The sequence below is a fragment of the Glandiceps talaboti genome, chromosome 9 (genome assembly GCF_964340395.1).
Source record: "Glandiceps talaboti chromosome 9, keGlaTala1.1, whole genome shotgun sequence".
Taxonomy (NCBI): Eukaryota; Metazoa; Hemichordata; class Enteropneusta; family Spengelidae; genus Glandiceps; species Glandiceps talaboti.
Window position 1 is genome coordinate 17,914,717 of NC_135557.1, and position 27,513 is coordinate 17,942,229.

The 27,513-nt window shown below is 36.0% G+C and overlaps 1 protein-coding gene across 1 annotated transcript in view; it reads right to left on the reverse strand.

Annotated features, from left to right (window-relative positions):
- The window catches only part of LOC144439904 (uncharacterized), a 144,919-nt gene that overhangs the window by 11,137 nt on the left and 106,269 nt on the right, over positions 1-27,513 (reverse strand). Inside the window, exons 102-134 of the mRNA XM_078129136.1 lie at positions 26,837-27,131; positions 25,985-26,088; positions 25,797-25,951; positions 24,850-25,012; positions 23,971-24,159; positions 23,195-23,428; positions 22,507-22,641; positions 21,512-21,760; positions 20,748-21,024; positions 20,074-20,301; positions 19,274-19,609; positions 18,707-18,955; positions 17,877-18,044; positions 17,310-17,480; positions 16,144-16,301; positions 15,206-15,346; positions 14,674-14,815; positions 14,086-14,219; positions 13,425-13,601; positions 13,087-13,293; positions 12,789-12,924; positions 12,278-12,444; positions 11,332-11,451; positions 10,120-10,226; positions 9,745-9,910; positions 9,195-9,311; positions 8,326-8,574; positions 7,686-7,904; positions 4,451-4,546; positions 3,191-3,433; positions 1,814-1,993; positions 1,234-1,350; positions 292-486 (exon numbers count right to left, since the gene is read on the reverse strand). Coding sequence (XP_077985262.1) covers positions 292-486; positions 1,234-1,350; positions 1,814-1,993; positions 3,191-3,433; positions 4,451-4,546; positions 7,686-7,904; positions 8,326-8,574; positions 9,195-9,311; positions 9,745-9,910; positions 10,120-10,226; positions 11,332-11,451; positions 12,278-12,444; positions 12,789-12,924; positions 13,087-13,293; positions 13,425-13,601; positions 14,086-14,219; positions 14,674-14,815; positions 15,206-15,346; positions 16,144-16,301; positions 17,310-17,480; positions 17,877-18,044; positions 18,707-18,955; positions 19,274-19,609; positions 20,074-20,301; positions 20,748-21,024; positions 21,512-21,760; positions 22,507-22,641; positions 23,195-23,428; positions 23,971-24,159; positions 24,850-25,012; positions 25,797-25,951; positions 25,985-26,088; positions 26,837-27,131 — 6,024 coding nt within the window. The remainder of the gene's footprint in view (positions 1-291; positions 487-1,233; positions 1,351-1,813; positions 1,994-3,190; positions 3,434-4,450; positions 4,547-7,685; positions 7,905-8,325; positions 8,575-9,194; positions 9,312-9,744; positions 9,911-10,119; positions 10,227-11,331; positions 11,452-12,277; positions 12,445-12,788; positions 12,925-13,086; positions 13,294-13,424; positions 13,602-14,085; positions 14,220-14,673; positions 14,816-15,205; positions 15,347-16,143; positions 16,302-17,309; positions 17,481-17,876; positions 18,045-18,706; positions 18,956-19,273; positions 19,610-20,073; positions 20,302-20,747; positions 21,025-21,511; positions 21,761-22,506; positions 22,642-23,194; positions 23,429-23,970; positions 24,160-24,849; positions 25,013-25,796; positions 25,952-25,984; positions 26,089-26,836; positions 27,132-27,513) is intronic.

The following is a 27,513-nucleotide window of genomic DNA, read 5'->3' on the forward strand; positions in this document are numbered from 1 at the left end:
TTGTGCTAGTTAGAAACAAGTATGTTTTATCTTTGTACCAACTTTGAAACTAGGTTATCGTTTATCATTGTAATAAGTCTGAAATTAACATGTTTCATGACTGAGCAAAATTTACATCTTCTCAAGTTTTATTGCTGTGCAAATTTTGTAAGGAGAGGGTTATGCATCAAAGCTGAGCCAAGTTTATAACTATAATATATGTTATCACTTTGCGATGTTTAAGGTTTTAATTTTGTGCTGTTTGTGCCTAACTGTATTTTATCACTGTACAAATTGATAACCATAACGTACTTTATGTTGGCGTAGTAGATCTTCTTTCCTGTCATTCAATTCCTCTTCAGTCATATCTCCAGGATTTGCAATCAAGTCCATAATTTCTTGTTGTTGAGCAGCTAGCAGTTTGTCTCTTTCTAACTGTCTCTGGTCAGCCATCTTGGCCCGTGCCTCAGCAATTGCTGCTGCTCTTTCTTGTTTCATTTGCTCTTCCTAAAATAAAAATGAGTCACAGATGATTTTTTTTAGAATGAATGTTATGCTACGCAATTGTCAGCACATTGAAGACATTGTACAATGAGTAAAACTGAAGTAAAGCACTTTCTGTATGTGCTACACTTGTTTATAGCATTCATATCAAGTGTAAATGTATACTGTTTCATTGGTTTATTTACAATCCTAGAGTATGTGGCCTTTCTGATGTGGTCAATTAGCAAATGAAACAGTATACTTTTACACTTAATATGGATGCTATAAATCATTGTACATACAGAAAACACTTTACTTTGGTGTTATGGGTTGTATCAAGTCATCGTAGTAGAAAACTATACCATGGAAATAAAACTCATATGTTAGCTGTTCCTTTGTTCAAGAAACCTTAAACCCATTTTTAGTTCAATGATAAAAAGCAATTCATGTCCCTGTACTTCCAACACGCTGTGCCAAGTGTTATTAATCCAATTCATTTTATATGTACTCTCTCTGTTTGTAACAAGTTCTCTTTAGGCAGACATGATCAAAATACCATGGGAACTTGCAATTTGTTTGTGAACGTGAGCAATTATGTAAAGGAGCCACAAAACAGTTCTTATCAAATGATGAAATATAATATAATTTCCAACATCCTGTTCAAGTGTTACTAGTCCAATTAATTTACTTTCCCTGTTTTTAACGAGTTCGGATAGAAATACATTTAATATGCCAGTCATATTCTATAACATGATTGAAAATCTTGCTTACTTGATTGACAGTTTCCTTGATATGTCTCTGTCGAAGTACTCTGTAAATGACATTTTCAGCTGACACGTCTTCACCTTCTAATTCTCCTTGGATTGCTGGACGCTCTTTACCTTTCATCTGAAAACAGATCACATCAATTCATCTTTTAAGTTTTAAGGACAGAAAAATATTAGGGAATAATACCCGGAAAGATTATAGAGTTTTGCTTAGGTGGCATGATGCTTTTTTACTACCAAACCAGAGTGACTATAGAGTTTCACTTAGGCAAGATGATGATTTTACTGTTAAACTAGTGTCTGTATCCACCCCTCCCTCCCTGTAATGTGTCAAAATATTGGAAATAATGTTTTAATATAATGTAGATTAAAGAACCTTTCTATCAAACCCAATTTTAAATATTTTGAAGTCCATGTCTCCAAACTGGCTAATCATTATGGTTGGACTGACTGCAGTTTTCTCAATAAACTCATTTAACATGGCATTGCATATACCGGTACCAAGATCCCCATGTCTTCATAAACATTTCTATATTTTTGCAAAGTAAACAAGAAAACAGACGAATACAGGTGTTTAGTTATACCTCATTTGAAAGTATCTCTTCTCTCTCATGTTGTTGTTTAGCCAGTTCTCGATTCATCTCAGCAGTGTGTTTGTCTTTCAGACTTTCTGCCTTTCGCTTCCTTTTCTCGGCTAACCTCTCTTGTAACTGTTTCTTCTGCCTTGACTTTTCCCTGTCCATATTCTCAGCTAAACGTGCCATCTACAAAGACAACAAAATTCATAATCTAAGAAGGTAGATGGTAAATGCTATACATAATGCCTACCTGGGTTCTCCAGGAGTCTACATGTACCAAAATTATTGTACGGGGAATGGAAATTTTCGCAAAATTTTTAGCAGGTTTCCCCTTTGTCACCAAGGTTCCCAATCAAAATTATGCAAATCTATGCAAATCATACCAGACCCCCCCCCCCCCACACACACACACACACACATTGTCAATGAAATCATGACACAGGGAATAACAATATTAATCTATACAAATTTACCTGGTTTCTATTTCTGTTTATAACAACATTACTAGATTTCCCCCTCTGTTTAATACCAATATCACAACATCAGTAAAAACACAATAAAACGTAATGCAGCATCAGTCTCTTCAAATTTCAGTTAATTTCGCTATTCAAAATAATTATTTTCTGAGAATTTTGACACCATGGGGTAACTTTATGATCATTATGATTTTATTAGAAGGTAAATTGTCTACAATTACAACTCTCATTATATGCAATTTTGAAATCATGAACTTCTTCACTTAGTGGTTCTTGATACCTGGACATCTAGCTGTTGACTTAATTCCCTTATTACCCATACACTTGAGGGATCATTACTGGAAGTATTATCTCTTCAGTAATCACTACATGTATACATACATACATACATGCATGCATGCATGCATGCACACACGCACGCACGCACACTCACACACACACACACACACACATACATGCATGCATGTACATACATACATACATACATATATACATACATACTTACATGCATACATGTACGCATGTACATACATACATACATACATGTACATACATACATGCATACATGCATGCATCACACAATTACATACTCTCTCATAATTTTCCATGCATGCATGCATGCACACACACACACACACACGCACGCACGCACACACGCACGCACATACACACACACACATACATGCATGCATGCATGTACATACATACATACATACATACATACATACATACATAAATACATACATACATGTATGCATGTACATACATACATACATACATACATACATACATACATACATACATACATACATACATACATACATACATGCATACATACATACATGCATACATGCATCAAACACAATTCCATACTCTCTCATAATTTTTCAGTCTTTCATTAATTTACCTCTTTTCTATGTTCTTCCATCAATCTCTGGTACTCTTCTTCACCCAGTTGTTTCCTCTTTAGTAACATCTCCTTTTCAAATTCAGCATCTTTCTGTCGGATTAACTTTTGTTTTTCCTCATCCATACTCGTGTTAATTTCACTCTCTGCCTTCTTTCCTTCATTTTCAATGTCTTTCTTCACCTTGTGATCCTCGGTAATCTGTTTTATCTCCAACTCAGCTTGTTTATCAATTTGTTTTTCCTTGAGGAAACACAGAAAAAAAATATATCAAATTAGTTTGTATGAAAAGAAAGCACTGGTTAGTCTGAAATATTCATTCAACTCTGTTTCTGAACCCTTTGGCATCAACTACCAGTCATTATCTTTACAGCACCATATACAACTCATGAAAAAACACCGGTGCATTTGCTTGAATGAAGTAAGCTAAGGAAAGACTTCAGGCAATGACAAAATTAGGTAAACAACAATACAACTGATACAAAAACACCACTGGGTACGCCAGATGTAGTTTCAGGTGTCACTTGTATCAATTTGTTTATATACGAGGACGTTATAATGTAAATCATCACTAGCATTGCTACATTTCTTTTACATGAGGTACGTACTAACATCTTTGATGGTAAATCATATTACATATTAATTGATATATTATATAATATTCTTGAAATGACTCGAGTTGTGTCATACTAATTCCTGAACTGTCACCAAAATATCAATTGTGCACTTACAGACACTATAGGTACCATAGTGAAGGACGATAAACAACTTTAATTGGGCTAACAAGATGTCATCTCCCATTCCAAAAATAAATATCACCTCAATACATTGATTTACAAGTGAATTGAAGTTGCCTTGGCGTTACACTCATGGGATTTGATGTTTTCTTTACAGGACATAGGCATATTTCAACAACAGAGTCACCACACACATACATCGTTTTTTTAGGTTGGAAACAATAAGAGTAAAGTTGTTTATAACTAAAAAGTCCAAAATGACTCAAGTTGCCATCCAAATGGTCATTTTAAGTTAACAAATCGTACCGATTGCCGCATCAGTTACGTCAAAATTTTTACTATCTATTAGTCTTTCAATAGCCAATGGCACGGACATCCAGATCAATTCATGTTTTTTTCCAATTTTAATGACACAAAAGGACTATGTATAACCCCGTAAGCCTCATCAGAAATAAAAAGGTATTCAACTATGTCCTTTTATGTGGATGTCCATCTCAAGTAAACAAAATGCTTTTCATCAAACCTGTAATTTCTTGAGTTTGTTCTGGATATCTTCTGATACTAATGCCGCGTTAATATTGTCAATAGCTTGACCACCTTCATCACCACCTCGGAGAGCCTGACGACAAATAGATTTTATATCAGATATGAGATGAAATTTTACAATATGCTATGAAAATGGAATCAATTTAGAAAGTAAATTGAATTTAATAATGTTCACAGTATAAAATAATAAATGTATTCATGACTTTCAAGTAAAACTACAGACATTGATGAGATGTGTGAATGTAAATGATGACAAAATATACTGCACATTTCATGTTAGTGTTCAGTTACTCTGGTTGATACAATAACAAACACATCTATAAGAAACTGAACATGCTATGGTGTGATACAATGTATCAATATGTGTTCACAGTGTGATACAATGTATTGATATGTGTATCAGTGTGACATAATGTTTTGATGTGTTCAATGTGATACAGTGTATTGATTTGTGTTTACAGTGAGATACAATGTGTTGATGTGTTTACAGTGTGATACAGTGTATCAATTTAAGTTTACATTGTCACTGTAGTACAACATATCAATTTACACAGTATACACAAAATGTAACAACTTTAAGATGTGTACAGTACAGACCAATTTAAGTTTTAACACTAACATGGATAAACAACACAAGTGATGATTTGTATTCCCATATATTCATGCAGTAACCTTTTCCAGCCACCATAATGTACATTCAAAACCCCAAGATGGATAAAAACCCCAAGATGGATAAAAACCACAGCAAACAAGAAATAATGATGGCCACAATTATATAACAACACAAAACTACATACACAAGATTATATGAATTGCACACAGTGTGATAAAGACACAAATACATATGATAACAACAGATGAACTACCGAAAAACTAACACAGGTATAAACTAAAACTATCATTGTGACATGTTGTTATAACCTATCAATGGATGGTGATGTAACTACCAAATAAAGCTTGATAAAACGAAAGTACTGGGCCCTTGCTTGAGTGAGGGCGCTAATGCAGATAAATATAGTACATTCACAGTAGGACAGCATTGTATGGTTTAGTCTATGGGAACACAGAAACAGAATTTTTCTTCTTTATATAATGTTAAAGGGGAACACACTCCAGGAAATAGAAACATGTTCATAAACTATAGGTTCTGGAGAGTCATTTCATGATTTTACATTACCTACAATTACTTGCAATTTCAGAAAAAAACATCAAGTTGATCTTGTACCTTTATAGGGTATCTTTGCTATGGGCCGCATTGCTTCATAGAAATGATTATTCATCGTTGAACAATGAATATTCATGAGAGATATTTCACACTACAGGGAATAAACACTAGTCTTGATTGCAATTTATTAGATCAGCATGTCACTATTACCCAGTGTAATCTCCTACAGTCAACAACAATAGTTTTAGTTTGTATCCATCTAAGTTTTCCCAATAGTACATTTCCCATAACGTTACTGTAGACATGTAAAACAGTACAAAATTGTTACTTTGGAATGATACATTGGTAAGGAAAGCGACGTTTCGATCTGTCTATTACGGACCGGGATCACGCAAGTATTTAGTTATTCAGCATTCATGTCTCTCTCTGAACATCAACGCTGAATAAATAAATCATTGCATGATCAAGGTCTGTAGTACACGGATCGAAACATCAAATTCGTTTCCAATTTACAGTTCCGAACTAACTATATTGTACTGTCCTATTGATTCTTTGAACCATGAATAATATATTCAACATTATGTACACATACTTAAAATGAGTAAAATAATGTCAACATTAAAACACACACAACATATACGTAATCAACATCATACAGTTACCTTGTTTGTAACCTTTGAAAGGTAAGCAAGCAATAACAGCAAAGAAAGAAAAAAAATATCAAGCAGATACCGAGATTAGTAAAATGTAACTTTCTAAGCAAACAGACATGCCTAATATATCAAAACTTGTATTAGTATTGATGCAGCTGAAGCAGTTCTTTCGGTTAGGGAAAGCATCAAGCAAATATGACCCTTTTAGGTGACACAGATTGTTTCTGGTGGTTTCTTGTGTGTGACTGGATTCAGTAAATCATCCATTGACATGATTGTGTTAAAATGTACACAATGTTTCCTGAAGTAACTTTAATGTGGGGGGGGGGGGGGGGGGCGGTTTATAAAATATTCATGGACTATAAATCCTGAAATATTAATATGGAGAGAAACGTTGCTTAAATGGTGGGAGCCTGGTGACAGGATCAAAAGTTGTGACTTGTTTTATTTGTCAACAATGTAGAACAATAGACTGACACATTAGACAATAGACATTAGACAACAGAGAGACATTTGTATTCAAGCTAGGGAGTTAGAGGAATGTAGAACAGTGGACTGACTCTACAATAGATACATATTTGTATTAAATTTTATTGTCATGGTAAGGTAAGGAACAGAAGTAGGTTTACAATCCCAAATAAGACCTCATTCTGAGAGATGCAAAATTTCAATGGAAAGCCACCAACAAAGGTCAGATTCGCATGATGATTCCCAGATTCAATGCAATGCTATGCGCATTTTCAAAAGTGCTAAAAAACAGTAAACATGCTGCAAACTACCATGAAAAATGCTAATAAAAATATTGTCCTGCATGCAATTATCCCTACCCTGTCGATAGTTGCATTACTTGACTTCAGGTCTAGCCTATTAATGTGACTTGCACTCTGTGAGAAAGGTATGTGATTAAGCAGGGTAAGGGTTAAAGGTCACACTAGAATGGATTCATTTTTTTGAGGAGAAACACATTACAGCTGCTGTAAGTGTATCTAGGGTGAGAACTTATAAAAAACAAAAGGCTGTAATAAAATTGTAGTTAATGCATTGAGGGCGCCCTCAACAAAATAGCATTTTCAAACTCTACCAAAAGAGATTCTATGGTGAGGTTCAATCCTGTACTCTACTTGAGCATCATAAAATAATATCTAGCTGTTTTTACACAAAATCAAACATAATTTTGGCTCAGTATATTTCTCTTTTCAACAGTATTTCTCTTTTCAAAACAGTCCTTCAAAATGCCTTCATTTTTTAATCTTGCCATTTAACGGAGTATAGAAAAGTGAGGGCCAGGGATCATATTTTACTCGTCTCTCCTTCTCAAGAGACATAATTTAACAATTTCAAGGTCAAGGTCAAATGACAAAAAAACAATGGCAAGACATAAAGCGGATCATTACCTGTTGTTTGCTGACATGATTGAGTTCTTTATGGACAGCGTCTTCTGTCTCAACTTGTTCCTTCATACGCTTCCTTGCAGCAAGTTTGGCCATAAGTTCTTCTTTTTGTCTGTCTCTCTGGGAATCTAATTTGTCTTTCAGATTTTCGGTATTTTTGTTGTATTCCTCAATGATTTTGTCTCTCTCCTCCTTAGCGACATTGCCATCTTCCATCAGTGACTGAAATAAAACAAACAAAATGATAATTTGGATGTTGAGGGCGCTAGAAATAATGCCCATCAAAAAATGTAGACAAAAGTATTGATCACTGCATACATTGAGGGTGGTAGATCTACTCTGAAATGGCATTGTGACGACTGTATTTCTGTGTAGTTTTGTGAAGTATTTAAGTGTTAGGAATATTCTCAATGTGAAAAAAGGATTTTAAGAGAACCAGAGTTTAATAGCTTAATACACCATGTAATACACTGGTTAAGAGTAATTCTGACCATTTCAGAAATCAGACTACCTTACTTACTCATGACCGTCCCCCTCATAAATACAAGCGATGATAATGCAAATTGTGTAATTTTCATCCCATTTTGCATATTAATCACAATTACATCTCTAAAATACAAATTTATCAAATTTTGAAACTCACATTCAATGCTTCTAGATGTGTTTTACGTTGGTCTTCATTTGCGAGTTCATCAAGGACATTCAACAGTGCTTGCTCTTCTCGTTTTCGGTCGGCTTCTTCCTGTGCCTCTAAGGCTTCTAGGTACTCCTTTTCTTCATCAGATCCAGGTGTGATACCAGGTGGCAGAGACTTCTTCTCTCGTTTCTTGTCCTTGCGTGCCTTCATTCTCTCTTTGAAGTTATTCTTCACGTCCTTGCTTCGTTTACTTTGCTGTATATCGTGAGTAGAAATTATCAGTTAATGTAGTACATAACTTGGAAATAAAAATACAGAAACTGCTCTTTTTACTTTCTTCAAGAAAAATAAATCCATTCTTATGAAAATCAAGAAAAAAAATTCGGGGTTACCACACATATTTTTGAAATAGCAGTCAAAATGATATCAAAATGAACCCCATTCAGAATCCAAAATGGCCGCACATGTTACAACTGAAACATAGAGGGATTGCCAAATGACTATGCATATCATACACATTTAATGTTCCCTAATAACAATTTAGATAGATAAGAAACAGGCTTCCCACAGACCACTCAATACAAATATAAACAACATCATCCCACCCCTACTGATACACAGACACACACACATCGTCCTTGAAACAAACAAGCTGTTGAAAGCCATCACATTGCAGGCTTGGATTTTGACACATACAAGTGTATTGATTCAAAGTTACAAGTGATATATTTGTGCACATACAGTGCCTACTTGTCAGCAGGAGTGTAGTGTTGTTTGTATTTGTACTGAGTGGTATGTGGGAAGCTCTGTAATATTAGCTATTATTAGATATTAGCTGACAGCAACGAAAAGAAGTAGACAGAAATTATGGTTACCATGGATACTGTTTCCAAGGCGTTGTCCACTTTCTGTTTGTTGCTTGAGTTAAGGGCTCTCATTCTAGCCTCCATTTCAGCATCAATTTCAGCACGTCTTCTTTCGGCATCAGCAGCCTGAGAACATAAAAACAGTCGACATATGATATGGTGCATTTACAACTGTGGAAACCGAGGTTTCAGCAAATTAAGATAGGTACATACCCAATCTATTGTTGCAATATGTTGATATAAACTACTGAATGTACAATGGTTTAATGACACACACAGTAGGGTGGAATTTCTGATGATGTCCATGAACTTGCAATGTAAATTTTGAAACCTTCCAGTGTTCACAGTATCTTGACTACATGGTGATTATATCCACACAACAAAGGCACAGCTACATATCCCGTAATATAATCTACCACACCCAAATATGGTATTACATACACTAAAAATGTCCAGGAAATTGCTATTATGCCACGAATTTCCCTAACAGCACATGGAGACTACATGGAACTTACAGTTCCTTTTTCAGGTTTTATCTAACGGTGACTTGAATAATTACCTTCTCCATGTCTTCAGCATATTGTCTTTGTAAATCAGCAAGTAGTTTTTCTTGGTGTAATGCTAACATCTTAAGATCCATATCTAGATCATCCTCACTTGGGTCTGTCATCTCAGGTACATCTTGTTCAGTTAAACCCTCAGCCTTGGCCTCTGCAATGTGTTTTCTGTCAGAATGAAAATAATTAAAATATATAATACATTTGTTATAATATTGTCCTGGATGCTAACTGTGGTTTCTAACTTAGGTTTTTAACCGTGAGTGAAAGTATAAATCGTAATGATACTGTATAGGAACTAGAGTATTGAAATATATATTGTAAATATGTATTTAAACTTGCCAGAGCTATCGTATCAAGTATACATTCTAACTTACCGATGTAAATCTGCCTTCTTCTTCTTCCGTTTGTCTCTCAGTTTTTGTCGCAACTTTGCCAAGCTATCTTGTTTCTCCTTTTCCAGTTTTTCTGACATCTTTTGTACCTATAGAAATCAAAATAACACATTAATAGTTTACTTATTTTAATTACTAAAGCTACAAGTGGGGTTGTCGGTGGCCTAGTGGTTAAACCACTTGCCTCTTACCACTGCGGTCGGGGTTCGAACCCCATTCAGGGTTCGATTAAATTTACCATGCTGTAAGTAAGAAGAGTGTCGTTCAGTTTGACTCTACCGAACAACGCAGGTTTTCCCCGGGTACTCCGGTTTCCTCCTGCATTAACACTGAACCCATGAGGGATGGCCCTCACTGGACTTCTTGGGAGACAAGTGTTTATATGCTTAAAGAACTATCCAGTATAAATAAAGATTATTGTTATTATTATTATTATTATTACATGCATTTTATGATTTATTTAATATCTCAGTTTCTATTATCGTAATGAATTCACAAGTTAGTGTTTCCTTTTAATTATAACAAGACTCAGGATTCAACCCCTGGCTGCAGTGGAAAGAGGAAATGGCTTAACCCTTTCATGACTGGAGACAAGTTTTAAATAATTTTGGGACCCAATTTATATGAACATTTTCATAGTTATAATAATATTACTTCATTACGAAATAACATTTCTTTAATTCCAGTCTAAAATGAAGCTGATATATGCCAAAAACTTACATAAAAACAAGAATTTTGTTCAAATAATTTTGGCGGCAAAGTTTTCAGAACTGAATGGCTTAAAGGGCTGAATTTCAATCCTGTGACTCAACACTTCCAATTTAAGCCTGCATTTTCACGAACACAGTCCCCAAAATGAAACTAATTTCAAAAATAGTGACAGGTTTCTTTCCTGTATATTCATAATACTGTAGTCCAATATAAGGAGATACAAAATCTGGAATACTCGCTAAAATGGCAGTTTAATAGGCACTCAATGAGCAATGTGAGTGTCATATGGTCAAAGCCATCTAGCATAATGAGTGTCATAAACCAACCCATATTTATATGCAAAGTAGACCTTTAACCATTCAGTGACTGACAACCCTATGATCATTTTCCCTTGAAATTAAAAATGATAAAACACAATTTGTTGATTATCATCTTTGTTTCTAGCATTTCAACACAAAAGGAAACAGAATGGTAACACTCTACCTGTTCTGCGTACTCCATCATAATCTTGGCTCTCTCTTCATCACTAGTTGCCTTACTCAGTTTTTCTTTCAGCTCCTTCTGTTTAGCTTTCAAAAACTGTTCCTTCTTATTTTCACTTTCCTGATAAGTACACATACACACAATTTCAAGTTAGTTTAAATCCTGGTAGAGCTCTTAAAAAGTACACATAAAAACTACGAAAGGTGTCACCTCAAAACTTACACTTACAGCGCTATCAGTAAGTATGCAGAGCTAGAGGGCTATTCTAAAAACTAGTTGAGCAAACATCCAAGTGATTGTTTTGAATAGATGTACACAGAACTTGCATTTTTTTATGCACACATTTTTGTTTGATTTTGTAAGGAATCTTATTATATTTCATTTTGGTGATAGGTCCACAGGAAACTTTTCTTCAAAAATGACAATAAAAAAACCAACACAAAACCTAGTTGAGAATTCAGTAATTATTTTCAAGTTTTGGAGCTAGAAGTGAGAGTCAGAATGAATGCATGTAGTTGAGTATTGTAGCATAGAGAAAGCAAACACAAAGTTACCACTCAGATCATATTCCGGATAGTTCTAACTGTACTGTTTTGTTAGTGTCTATCGATAATCAATACATGCCAAACAACCACTGCAATGCCCTTTCAAGAACACCCACAGTTCTTTAATACACAATGAACATACAACTTTGTACTTTGCTATATGATTAACAGCCATGACCAAATTTACGTACGTCCTCACTTTACCAAATCTTGGACATCCTGTTTTCAATTCTTTGATGCAAAAAGGTTTGAAGATCTATAACCAGAATATAGTGCATCTGTAAGATACGTCATGACGTTCCGCCCTCACTGAGATCGGCCGATGTGTGAGGGCGCCCCGTCATGGCGTACCTTACAGACTAAGTGCATTGATGCTATAAAATCTAACATTCCAACTTTACCTGAATAACTCCATTGATTTCTTTGATTTCATCACGTCTCATGTCATTCTCCAGGTTGACAATTTCAATAGTTTGTTTCTCGGCTAGAGTCTTGGCAAGACTGCTTCTCTGGGCATCTGTCATCATAGATGATGGTCCTTGCTGTACACCTAGTTTACTTCTGGCATCTACAAACAAACAATCCAACATTTAGAAATAAAACATAAACTTTTTTTTTTTTTTTTTTTTTACATAATGCAACTTTTATTGCATTCTGATTGGTCAGATACTTGAAGGCTATAATTTCACTACTTTCGTCTAGCAGTAACTTATATATATACACACACACAGACACACACACACAGACACACTCAAAATCTCTGAGCAGTAACTTATACACACACAAACACACATACATACAGACACATAGACAGACAGACAGACACAAACACACACACACACACACACACACACACACACACACACACAACCTCTAACAGCATGTCTCTTCATTTCAATCACTGCCTCTTACCTTTAATATTTCGTTCATCATCATCTGGTGAACTCTTCACTGGTTGGGCCGTAGTTTTACCACCTGGCTGGGTAACATTCAAATTAAGGACATCTCCTCTTACGATATTACGACCAACACCTGGTGATGTTGCACCCTATAGCAAATTATATACATATAAGATGACTTGCATTTAAGGCCTCAGTTTAGATTAGGATTAAGCTCTAGGTGTGAGCAACAGGTGTCAATTAATTTTTCGTACGTAAAAACTAACTCTTTTCAGAATAGAAATGGTTGAAGTATAACAAACTTGACTGACCTGTCTGTTGATATTAATATCACCACCCTGTCCATCTCCTAGCATTAGAGTAAAATGAGCTCCTCTCTCTAACATTGCTAGTAGTTGTTTGAGTAGTGGAATTATCTCCTTGTTAGAAGAGGCAGATGGAATGTTGTCTTCTCCGTAGACACCTGGAATGGTAGCGTCGTAGTCTCCTGCCAACATTGCAGCATTTGTTAACACAATCTGAGAATTGGAAACAAAATACAATTACTGACACAATGCTCACTTTGACTTACACTCAATGATTGATTGATTGGTTGATTGATTGATAAATGGATCAATTGATTGATTGACACATATTGGGTTAAGTTTACCTTAGCTTCCAAACCTAATAGTTCACTTCTCTCCCTAGCATACTCTAAAGCAGAGTGTTCTTCATCCAGTTGTTCAGTTCTAGTCAGTAATTGGTCCTGTAATTCACTCTGTAGTCTGGCCTTGGTTTGTTTATATCTCTGTAATACTGTGGCTTCAGCATCTGGATTCAATGCATCCTGTAATGAATTCAAAACAATCACAATGTTAACATAACACTTTCCTATGTTACCATGGCAATACTTCTACTGTCAAATTTTACAAAGTTTTATGTAAGTATGTATGTATGTATGTATGTATGTATGTATGTATGTATGTATGTATGTATGTATGTATGTACATGCATGCATGTATCATGTATGTATGTATGTATGTATGTATGTATGTATGTATGTATGTATGTATGTATGGATGTATGTAAGTATGTATGTATGGATGTATGCATAGATGTATGTATGTGTATTTATGTATTTATGTATGTATGTATGTGTGTGTGTGTGTGTGTGTGTGTATGTATGTATGTATGTATGTATGTATGTATGTATGTATGTATGTATGTATGTATGTATGTATGTATGTATATATGCATGTATATCTGCCAATCTGTATGTGAGCATGTGTGCATGATTTGTATAACTGAGCATCAAACCAATTATTAATCACCTCTAGTTCAGCCATCCTGTCTCTGAACTTGACCTCCTCAGCTTGTAATTTAGTGAAGAACTTCTTAATTGTATCAACAAACTTGGTGTGAGCTGTGTGGTGGCGCTCTTCACCTTCTCTCTCTGCCTGGTCTCCTGTAGGTGTCGTATGGAGAGAATATCATTTAGTCCATAATGTTTTTAGAATAAGAATGAGTGTACTAGCCTAGTAGGTATAATTCAAAATGTACTTAACATAAAAGAGAGTATCAAAAAGATAGTTGAATCACACCAATTGTACAGACGTGCAAACAGCCAAAATAAGGTACCTAACCTCAATGTTTCTGAATTATGTAAATGAATAACCATACATTCCATTTTCTTGTAGGTAAGACAGGATAACATGCCATCATTTTGTAAGCATGTCAAATTTGGCTTGGCATATTCCATTAATCTGTAGGTAGGACAGGTGGACACACCCCAATGTTTTTAAGGTATAAAGCTTGACCTATTCCATAATTTGAAGGTAAGACAGGTTGGTAAAGTAACATTATTTTGGTGTGAGAAACTGACACATTCTATTATTTTGGAGGTACGACAGCCTACATACCTTGGGTGAGAATTGCCACTACATCAGGTGGAAGTATGGTAGCTAGCTCCTCCTCTGCATCAGACCTTCTCTTGACTTCCCTCTTGGCAGATTCAGAGATTCCTCTGGCTTCTTCTGACATTGAGTCAAGGGCTTCTTCAACCTGAAAATAAATCAGAACAAATCAGTTTATTCAGAAATTTATAACCACTAACACATTCCATATATGACAATTCATAAATTTACATATACCATATAAGGCATCTAAAATATTTACATACTCCATATGTGGCACCCTACACATTTCATATCCAATGATTGGCATTTCTCAAATACATGCATTCCATATTTGGGACATAACATATTTCCATATTCCATATTTTACATTTAAAAAAAATTTACATACACCATATTAGATATTTCAAATAGTTTTATATCCCATATTTGGCATTTTAGAACTTCTGAATAAACATATCCTTTGACTAACATATACACTCCCCCTCCCCTTCAAGACTGCAATAAATATTTGACCAATTATTACATGCTTACATACCTTGTTAGACGTGATATCTTGTATTTCATGTGTCAGTTGATAGACTAGTAGCGACTCCTTTGTTGTGAGTTCCTCTTCTCGTTGACGCTGTCGTCTCCAGAAACTACGACGTGCAACTAACTCATCCTCTAGTAGAGCAACCTGAAAGTGTAACATAGAATAAAACAGGGCTGAGTGAGTATAATGAATATGTGCACCAAATTTTGTTTGAATTGAGCTGGCCGTTTTTGAGAAAATGATGACACAAACAGACAGACAGACAGACAGACAGACAGACAGACACACAGATGTTTCATCCTTAAAATATAACCTTCCCTTAAGGAAGGTAAAAATTAAAATATAAGTTGTGATGAAAATGTCAAACGTGACCTTGAATCTGTACAGTGAAGTTATCTTTAGAAGAAAAGTCAATTTGAAAAATCTAAAACCTAGCAGATGACAGAAATGATTTTCGACAAATTTCAAATACTTGCATTTGTGAATGTATTTCAAATATTTTGATATAAAACATAATTTTAAAACTAAACAATGACAGATGACTTGAATGAATGCAATATATTTAAAATATTACAATTATCTGCCAAAAAAATGATCTTTTAAAAATATGGCAGAAGATTTTTTTGTAAGATATATATTATATATTTCAAATATTGAATATTTCTGCAAAAATGTAGAAAAACAAAAATATTTACAGAGCTATTAAAAGTAAAGTAAGCTTACAGCAGAAAGAGGATGTGGGTTTTTTTTTCTTTCTTTTTCTATTATATTTAATTTAAAATGCTTAATATTTTGCTTATTAAAAAAAAAAAAGAAAGAAAAGAAAGAAAGCCGACAGCTGAATAAGTAGTCTGTAAAATACGTCATATTGTTCAGTCCTATCAGACGTCTAAACATCATATCTGACAGACTACCAAATAAGGTAAAATAAAAGTGCTTACAGCTCCAAGGGGTGGCTTTCTCTTTCTATGTCCTCCAGATGCTAAGGTAACTGGTATAACAGTATTAGTGTCTGGGTTAGTTCTGACTCCACTGATAGGACTTAGATCACCAGTCACTGGGTCCACAGCTTGCTTACCAATCATTATAGGCACCAAACCTGTAGTAAATATATGTATGGCAATATTGTCATGACAACGATTCCTGTAAAACCTGCTTCACAGGGAAACTTTTTAGACCCCACTTTAAATCTACATCCTATTCTCCTTGTTTATATCATTTTCTTCAGAATAAAAATATTAATTTAAAGACTGCATTCCATCAACTTTTTATACATCTCCATTTATTTCAATGGCAACAAGTCTCCATCATTCAATACATAGCCCCCATCCCCCAAACAGAAATGTTCTCCGAATTAGTCTCTAGAATAAATTAGCTAATAGTCTATCACATCATATACTGAAATGTCTACTCATCAAATACTCTGCAGATTAAATCCATTACATCCAATAGAAAGTAGAGATATAAAGTTTGCCCCATTTAATGAAAGAAAAATGCTTTTCTTTACTGGCATGTAAGAATGAACTAGTTCAATACAAACTATCAGTTTTCATCACAGAGTTTTTACAACTAATAACTGTTTTGTTCACCAAACTGCACTGTACTGTAATATCAATTGTACGCTAGCCACTATACAAGAGTTAGACTAACTATCCATTATTTTATTCAGAAAGTTAAGGAAGTGGTGATAATTGAACAAAAAGTCATGAGTGACAAAAACTTTAAATTAAAATGGAATAGATTTATGCCTCTAGTTTTATGAACATGTGAACTCGCACATCTGTTGTGTTTGTCTTTATGTCCGCTTTGTCTATTGTCTTAGTCTTTTTTTCCCTTTGTCTGTGATTGTTTTCATTGTGATGTATATTTAAATTACAAATAATAAAAAAGTATTAAAAGAAAAAAAAACTGCACTGTACTGCATTTATTCTTCCCTGACTTCCCTTTCCTTTGATTATTAGAAGTAGGATATATTTTCTGTTTCTCTCTCAACTGTAATGTAACTTCTTTGTGCGATGGGCTGAGGCCTTAGCATTTGAAATAAAGCAAAGCACATAAATAGGTTGCTATTCCAAACACACAAACACAAACAAACAAACACACATACCTTCTCCATCTGGATCTTCCATGGTTCCACCTAGTGGTTTGATTTCTCCAGTATTGACATCTCTCTCGGCACCCAGTATTGGAACCTGTTGTCCTGAACCACCAGGATCCTGCATGGTGGTACCAACCAAGATTGGTAGTAACTGACCAGTAGCTGAGAACTCATACATACCTATTGTAATGAGAATTTTCAAAATTAGTGTTATTCATAACAAGTGCGTCTGGTAATAATGGTACAAATTTATTAAGCAGGGCTCAATTTTACTTCTCCTTTTATTACTGATTAAGATCAAAGACCTTTATAAAGCTCCGATGGTTTTCAAAAGTCCAGTCCAGTGCATATTTGCTAGTACAATGGATTCATATAATTATCATAATCTATATTTATACTGGATAGTTCTTTAGGTATATAAACACTTGTCTCCCAAGAAGTCCAGTGAGGGACATCACTCATGGGTTGTGTTAATGGAAAACTTTACATTGTTCGGTAGAGTCAAACTGAACGGCACTCTCCTTACTTACAGCATGGTAGCTCTTTCTGAAAGGCACCAGTGAAGTATAAACTTACCAGCACATCCTCCAGTAGCTGCTAAGATGGTAGCTCTTTCTTCACGTCGTGTCAAATCATGACTAGATCGTATCAGAGATGATTTGCACTTATTTCTAGATTTGATCATTTCTTTGAGAGCAGTTTCTAACTGACTTTGTTCATGACGAGTGTTAGCACCAGCAGGACCTGACAACAGAAATAGAAGTGAAATAATCAAAATGTTTTATTCTTCTAAAAGAGCTAAATGTGTGGGAATGTCGGTATGAAAGTAGACTCTCTCACAGTCCTCGGAGCTTCGCTTTACTAAAATTAACGCTAAATGAATTATTTTGTATGTACCGATACCATCTACATAATGTATCCATGACCGCACTCGAATAACCTTGTACAATGCACCCTCTTCGACCACATAGAGATAACTATTAGTGTGACTGCGAAGCTCCGTGGCTTCGCGAAAACACGGAGCATCGCAGTCACACGTCAACCAATGGTTATCTCTATCACAGTAGAAGGATATTCGAGTATGGTTATATAGCTGGTAATTTTAGTAAAGCGAAGCTCCGAGGACTGTGAGAGAGTTTAGTATGAAAGCTGAAGATAAGGTATGCAGTTGGATATTATACCAAGCACAAGCCAAATTGAACAAAAAAATATGGAATTTATACTCTGGTCGTTCGATGTCACAACAATTCATGTGCATGTCCAACAATGAGTTGCTAGACAAGTAGTGACAAAGCCCCCTTAAGTCACTCATATTTTTCTTAAAATACTGTGGAAAACTATTATCTTCCAGAGTGCAACAAAACTCGTGGAAAGCGAATAAATAAAAATATCAAAATTCAACTTACCAACTGCGGCTTCTAGGTAGTCTTTGATAGATTCTGAGACACGTACTTCACAGGCTAGAACACTAGAATCCAGCAAGGCTTGGAAGCCACCATGTGAAGGAATGGCATCTTCATCCATAATTCGACCACCACGTGTACGTACTTGTTTGCCGCTGAGTGGCTCAACGTAACTATCACCCGGAATTATGGGAATTGGAGGGCCATTACCATGGTTACTGCTCATCATTCCACCAACGGGAATAACATCACCTACAGAGAAAGATGTGACAGTTGTAACTTTCATGTTTAGAACTTATAGATCTGTTGATATTATTTTATGACAACTGCAGCAGTTTTGTTTCACCAATGACACTGAAAACCGCAAACACATTTTAAAAGAATGAAGTCAAATGAGAAATGCTCATCACAGTTTTTATTTCCGATTTTTTTTCACCATTTATAAGTCACTTTATTGAATGGATACCGAGTTGTAATATACTCTCAGTAGGGTGACATTTCTGAGACATATGGCTTCTTACCTGTTGACAAAAAATGTAAAAATTATTATTTTTTTTTTTAAAACATTACCTGTTTCTGCATCTATTGTTACTGCAAGGATGGGTACAGGTTGCTCTGTGTTGGGATCAATCATTATAGATCCTACCTCAATGGGAAGAGGCAGAGCTGTCACAGGGTCTGTGTGGGTACCTGCCACAGGGTATGTCAGTCCTGTCTGTGGATGGATAGTGACAGCAGCGATGGGCACATGTAGACCACTGAGAGGATCTGGTATCGGGTTGCCAAGTTTAAGGTCGCTACGACGTTCAATGGGTGATAGGCCGGTCTCGATTGGCTGTCCAGTTTGTTTGTTGACCGGGTAAGGGATGTATGGAATCAATGGTTCGTCAGATTTGACAGCTTCACCTGTTGTAAAACCAATCAGATTTGGGATGTCATTAAAAATTTGCATACTATTTTTTTTTTATTTGACAGCTTCACCAGTTGTACACCAATCAGAGTTAAGATATCATTATATATTTGCATAACAATTCCTTTTTTATTTGACATTTTCACCTGTTGTTAAACCAATTTGATCTTAGGTATCATTACTATTAATTTGCATAATAAGTTTATTTGATGGTTTAACCTGTTGTAATGCCAATCAGATTTCATACATCTTTCTAAGAAATTTGCACACTTTTTTCAGTCTTACATAACTGGTGACACATGAAAATGACAAAAAAAAATTGTTGTTGTGTGTATCTTTAATATTCATGTCCAATGATGTTTTTATGTGTTTTGATTGATATTTTTATTTTTCGTTTCGGGAAATACGCAACAGTCCTTGGGATAAGACATATTGTAGTGACTTCATCACTATCACCTACCTGTAGCCGAGTCAGCTGTGAAAACCAGTCGGGAGGTCAAGGGGTCATATGCAACATTGCCCTCTATAGGCAAGACATGTCCAGTCTGTGGGTGTACAAAGAAGTTTGGTGGTACAGGCCTTGTTGTGCCGTCTGGATATATCATGTGAGTATCTGGATTAGCCACAACTAGTCCTGTCACTCTGTCTTGACTGATTAAATCACTATTCAGAATTGTACCGTCTGGACCTGTACATTAAAAAAAAAATAGTAACAATGTATTTATTTGACTCAATATTATGTGTAAAGACATGTAAACAAGGTCCAATTACACAAAAACAAAGAATTATCAAAACTGTTTATCTGTATGGCTGTGCTCATAGAGTTTTTCATTAAGAAGCCATATGCCAGTCACTGAAAAGACAAAAGATCACATAGTTTGAACACTAGGAGTGCTATTCACATGCCAGACACCATATTCCAGGCATTGAAAAGTCAAACGATTGTTTAGTTTGACCATGATATGAGGACTTGTAGGATTGCTATTTAAATGCAAGACACCATATGCAAGTCATTGAAAAGACAAAAGATTTTTTTGAGTTTGGCCACTAGGAGTGCTATTCACCACCTTTGGATCAGAGCGTACGTGAATTAACATTTCACTTTATACAATCACTGGAATTTCTCTCACTTACCAAAGAGATTGACACTGGTAACTGGTTCCCTATCTGTTCCTGGTTTGACAAGTAGAGCACCCGTTGCCTGTCCTAACACCCCCCATGCACCCAGTCTCTGAGCCTCTGCAGACACTTCAGCTGACATTCTCTGTAGTTGTGCACCCACTCTCCGTACAATGTGACGGGGTACCATATCATCAAACTCATCCTCCCGTTTAACTTCACCCTTCAGCATTTTGTCGTTGTATTCATCTAATAGTCGTTTGGCTTCACGTAAAGCAGCCATGTACGCAACCTGAAATGAATGGATAACGAGATTTGACCAACTGCTTATTGCTTATATTACTTATGCTAATAACCTTGTACAGATCTAATCCAAAAACTGATCAGTTTTAGCCATGTACATGTACTACATTTTGTCAAATTGAGCAAGCTGTTTTTGAGAAAATGATGACACAGCCACACAACATACCAACAGCCAGCCAGACAGACAGACAGACAGACAGACAGACACAGATACACACATCAGCACATAGCTTACAAATAGCTAGGAAGTGTCTGAATACATTTTACACATTTTGATCATTTTTGGCAATTTATTGAGTTACAAACAATGACTTACATTAATTTGTTTCATATTCTTTTTTCTAGCAGAAAAACATTGTAAAGTTGTTTTATGAATAAAAATGAAATGAATAAATACCCATCTGTCATTTATATAACCACTTAAACACATGTAAATGATAAGAAATTATTGAAATAAACTGTCCATTATTTCTTACTTGATGTTCTTCTCTGCATCTTTCATCATCTACCATCAGTTGTCTTTGTCTTCTCAGCACGGATTCAAATCTCGTTCCCAGTTCTTTCCGTCTCTCCAGCTCTATATCCAAAGCTTCCCGTTTCCTCTCATATGCGGCTAAATCCTCTTTGGTTGCTAGGGCACCTCTTCCTTTCAGATTCATCTTGGCTATCCACAGTCCCTTTAGAGATTCGGCTTGGTTGTTGATTTTCTGATAAAGGGCCTTAGCCTGTTGTGGTAGAAAGAAAACAAGTGAGCAAAACATGGAAAACACAAATTCATAAATGTACTAAAACTAGAATGATCAGCTCTTTTCCATTACAGTATTACCCTTAGGTTATTTCATTTGTTTATGTTATCACTCACAAAATGAGAAAGAAAGTTTAATGTTACCATTAGACCTATAAGGATTAGATGGAGTCATTATGTTCGTCTTTTTTCTATAGCTCTGCCATATGGCTGTTGTTTTTTGTCCAAATTTCAAATCCAGCATTCGCCTGTCTTATATATATACTATTAGTCTGCCCTCACAATTGTTATACATACCTCCTCTTTATCTGCTTATATATCCCTGTGTTTCCTAACTTTATCCTCCCCCCCCCATTTCCTCTTCCTAAATACCCCCCTTCTAACCCTTCCCTCTGTATCTTACCCTATTTACACTTCCCATTCTTACTCTCCCCTCTACTAGTCCTATCAATAACCTCACCCTCTGCCTCTCTACCCTTCCCCTCTTTACCCTCCCCTGTCCATATCCTTCATCCTCTATACCCTCCTCTCTCCTCCCCACACTTCAATAGTCATACAGTTCTTGTACATATCTAAAATAACCTTTCCCCTCTATTCTACCCTCCCTATTTTCCCCTCTACCCCCCCCCCCTTCTGTCCCTCTCTACCCTCCCTATTACTTTCCACTTAATAAGTAGTCATACAGCTGTTAATAGCTATCTATGAGATGACATAACGGTTCATTACCTCTTCCTTCTGCCTACCAAGTTCACCAGTGACTTGTCTAGCCTGTCTGGCCAAGTGTTCATACAACTCGGCTGAACTGAATGCCTCAAGATCCACTTGTCGATCATAGTCCCAGAATTCATCATTCTTCACCTCCTCAGCTGGTTCTGATTATTAAAACAAATAAATACAAATTCCATATCACACAACAGTACATTTCCCCTGAAATGACAATAGCGCCCTCAAGTGTCAGCTTATGAAATCTCCAATTACTCGTTAATCAAATCAAATACTAAAAAGGTAACTTTACCATTTGATAGCTTTTGAAATAATAAAGACATTTTGCGTGTATTGTTTGGTTTTCAAGGAAATCATCAGTTTTATTTTGCCAGAATTAACACAATATTCGGCGGCCTTATTAGATTCGGTGGCCATATTGGATTCTAAAATGGCTTAATTTTGATAACATTTAAACCTTTTTTTTATACTTTGAGAGAATTTTCTAGCACAAAGTAACAGAGTGAGAGGGGTTGACAGATGTCAGAGGGCACCCTGTCATGGCATACTGACAGTGGGCAGAATAAGTAAGTAAAATCTACCGGGGTTCCCAGGTTATTTAACATTGGTTCCAATACAAAATTACCATAGATTCTATGGGGAAACAATGCCATTTTTAGCCCTTTCTCCCTTTCTGTGACCATAGCAAAACACTGGTAGTATACTTACCTATACCAGCTGTAGGTCTAGCTGCATCACCAACACCACCACCAGTAATAACACCACCAGTTATTGCAGCATGTTCTACATTATGATGGTATTTCTTGACATTGTGTACAGTTGATCCCTTGGAGGAGTAAAGATCTAAGTTCTGTTTCTGAGACACTCCTCGGTATTTGGGTCGGATGTACATAGATTTCTCCCAGCCATATTTACGGAATAATACCTATAGATTACATAAACTTGTATTAAAGGGGCACAGTTCGTAACTTTATGCTTTGAATTAAAGGGACACAGTCTAACTTTCTTTGAATTAAAGGGACACAGTCTGTAATGTTATACTTTGAATTAAAGGGGCAATACAATTAGTACAACGAGTAACAGTTAATATCACTAAAGTAAAGCATTTTTCTATGTACTACACTTGTTTATAGCATTCATATCAAGTGTAAAAGTATACTGTTTCAATTGGTTTACTTACAAGCCTAGCATATGGCCTTTCTAATGTGGTCAATTAGCAAATGAAACAGTATACTTTTACACTTGATGTGGATGCTATATAAATGATTGTGGTACATACAGAAAATGTTTTACTTTGGTGTTATGGGTTGTACTTGATATGGATGCTATAAACGATTGTGGTACATACAGAAAACACTTTACTTTGGTGTTATGGGTTGTACTTGATATGGATGCTATAAACGATTGTGGTACATACAGAAAACACTTTACTTTGGTGTTATGGTTGTACCATATATCCATACTTACCAATGCAATAACAAGCAGAATCATAATAAATAGTGCACCTGCCATCATACTGATAATCAACACCCAATCAGGTGTCAACAGAATATCTTGATCGATAGAAATGCCGTTCTGAATGATATATCTAGGAGTTGTTGGGAAGAACGGACCGTCTTCAGAACACTGTGCATTCTCTGCCATCAGTCTCACATACTGTAGACAAGAATTTTAAAAAAAAAATCATTCAACTGTACATTTGGTCAAAAGGAAACATGTACAAGAAAACTTCCTCTTGTGAGATAAACTTGCTAACTTATTTTGACAATTTTAATAGTGAAGTCTACTTTCATTGATTTGACAAACACGAGACATCATCCTCGTAGAGTTTTTTTTTTTAATTTGAAACTTGATGTTGTTTCATGTGGACATCAAATTGTCTGGCTTCCAAATGCTACGAGATTCTGTCTGTGATAAGAGTTATGTAAATTCTCCTAGCTTCTGGCTGAGACAGAGATAGTCAAATTTGATTTGCTTCTAACTGTGATAGAGTTAGGCAAATTCGTCTTGCTTCTGGCTGAGATAAAGAGTTCAGCAAAGTCTACTACCTTTGGCTGAGATGGAGAGTTAGGCAAATTTTACAAGCTTCTGGCTGACATAAAGATTAGGCAAATTCTACTAGATTCTGGCTGAGATAATGAGTTAGGCAAATCTGACTTCTGGGTAAGGTATATCAACTTCTGGTTGTGGTAACATTTAGGCAATTCCGCTGAACTCCTAGTTAAGAATACGAGTTGTGACAAACCCTAAGAAAGAGTTGGGCAAATAGTGTTCTGGCCTAGCTAAGGTAGAAGAATGGAGGTGTTTTCGTTCACGTGTATACATGATTTTTAGGAGAGTACTCACCATTTTCCTGTCTTTATTGGTACTCATATAAAATGCATATACACCAGGATCTTCAAATTTGTAAGAGAACAGTGTAGTCTGTGTTCCAATGAGGGCATGGGCTTCTTGTAACTCACGGAAACCACCATAGTCAAACTTCTCATTGGTGTTATACAAATTATCTCTATTGGAAGTAACAACAGAGGAAAGAATGAAATGTTGTCAGTTTCTGTTCAGTATTGGAGAATAACATGACTGAAGAAATAACCTCAAGAGGACAGTTAAGACATGGCAAGTGTTCATTATATCATGGAATTCACATTGTATGTTAAGTGTTCTCCAGCTGTGTATTCTAGGATAGATCATACATTATGTCAGCATTAACTTGACCATGTGAACACATTACATCACCAATGTCATTGTCCATTGTCATAATCATCATTGTTGTCCTTGTCATGGTCATTGTTGTCATTAACAACATCATCATCATCATCATCATCATCATCATCATCATCATCATCACCACCACCACCACCACCACCACCACCACCACCACCACCACCACCCCCTCCCCACCCACCACCACCATTATCATCATTATCGTCATCATCATCATCATCACCACCACTACCATCATCATCACCACCATCACCATCACCACCACCACCATCACCACCACCATTACCACCATCATCATCATCATCATCATCATCATCATCAGCGTCATCATCATCAGCATCATCATCATCATCATCACCACCATCACCATCACCATCACCATCACCATCATCATCACCACCACCACCACCACCATCACTATCATCATTATCATCACCCTTATCACAGTATGTAATTCATTAGCAAAAAAATATCAATTCTTTGTAGTGGTAAATTCGTTTCTTGAGCATTATGCACTCTACACAAATTGATGAATCTTCCTTGAAGAATGCGCCCAGACTGAAACTTACCTGTCATAAACGGGGTAATAATCATTGCTGACACTAAACATGACAAGTTCTCCATACTTCAGACACACAGTTGGATTATCAATACCGACGTAATTAGACCCAGCAAGGTTTGATGCACCCTGCAGTTTACGCCCTTTATGCGTAACGTTGAGCCCCTCACTCATACTGACAGATAGCAATCTACGAGCGGAGGATGATACCAGTGTAGTGTTGATGGTACCCTTTAAGTTGTCTTGGAACAAAGACAGTGTTTGGTCCATGTTTGGGTTGTAGACGCCTAAGAATCCAGCAGCTGAAAACATAATCGTACTTCACATTAAATTTCTGAATTTAAGGTTCAGTACTCCACATGGTTAAATGTAAAATATGGAGGATGATCACACTCACATTACTCCCCAAACATCAATTTCACACACTCACTCACATTTTTAGGTATTTAATATCAGAAGAGAATGTGTCTAAACTTCAACAGATTCTATCAACTTTCACTGGCTGGTGACCATGGATTTTGTTTGAACTTCAACTGATTATACCTTGTGTAGTACTGTGCATGCTGTTGCTGTTTATATCATTAAACAAAGAGCCCACACAGTGTAAGTGATGTTTGTGTGTTATCATTTTGATGTCTATCTCAACCTGAAAACTTATTGTCAGGCTAACTGATCTTGATCATTTATTTGATAGTTTTGACTCGGTCTACGGAAAACAGCTGTAAAACTCATTCACATTTCAATCGTATGTACAGGTAGAGAACCATCACTGCCACTAGAGGGCACTCATTACAAAATAGGTCTATTACGAGTCAGAGTTATTGCAACTAGAGGGACAAATTGGTCTATTACTGTTATAACTGTCAGGTACAACATTTTGACCAGATGCACATGCAGTGAGCTAATATAGTGCCACTTGAGGGGGCTAATTACAAAAAAGGTTCATTGCTGCAACTCATTTATAACCAAAATACACATGCAGTAAGCTATCACTGTCATTAGAGGACGCTTGTTACAAAACAGGTCTATTGTGGTCTACTATATACTTACAACTCATCTCAACCATATGTACAGGTAGTGAGCTTCCATCCAATGATCCACACTGATCTGCAGAGATGGAATTCCTTGCATTGATAACTCTGGTTAATGAGGACACAGGAATATCTACTTTGGAGCCGTCATTGATCCAATTCAACTTGACTTTAGGTGGGTCATCGCAGACAAATTCGATACTGTTTCTCTGTGCAAGACGACATTCTAAATCACATATCTCTTCTAGATCATCCACCTGACACTTGCACAGACCAAGGTGCATGTCATAGCCAAGGTAGCCATTTAGACAACCCTGTAAGAAACATCACATCACAATTAATACTGTAAACCTGGAAATGTTCGCTATAGACTTATTTTTTGCTAATTTCACTGGAAAACAAAGATACAAAACTAGGTGACTAAAGTGCCTTCGTATACATTAATACAATGTACCAGTCTGGTAATTAGTAAAAAGTAGTCTTTGAAAACTAGCTGAAGGCTCTAAAAATCACAAGTAGCAAAAATAGCTAGGTTTAATTTTAAAGTATGTGTAACACATCCTTCATACATGATGAACTCCCAGAGCGAAAAAGTCGAGAAGACCATATGTAACATGCTCTTACTATCACAGTTGATCTTTTGGCAAAATTAGGTTGTTGTTTCACTTGCTGGGTAACACATCTTTTATTGCTGAA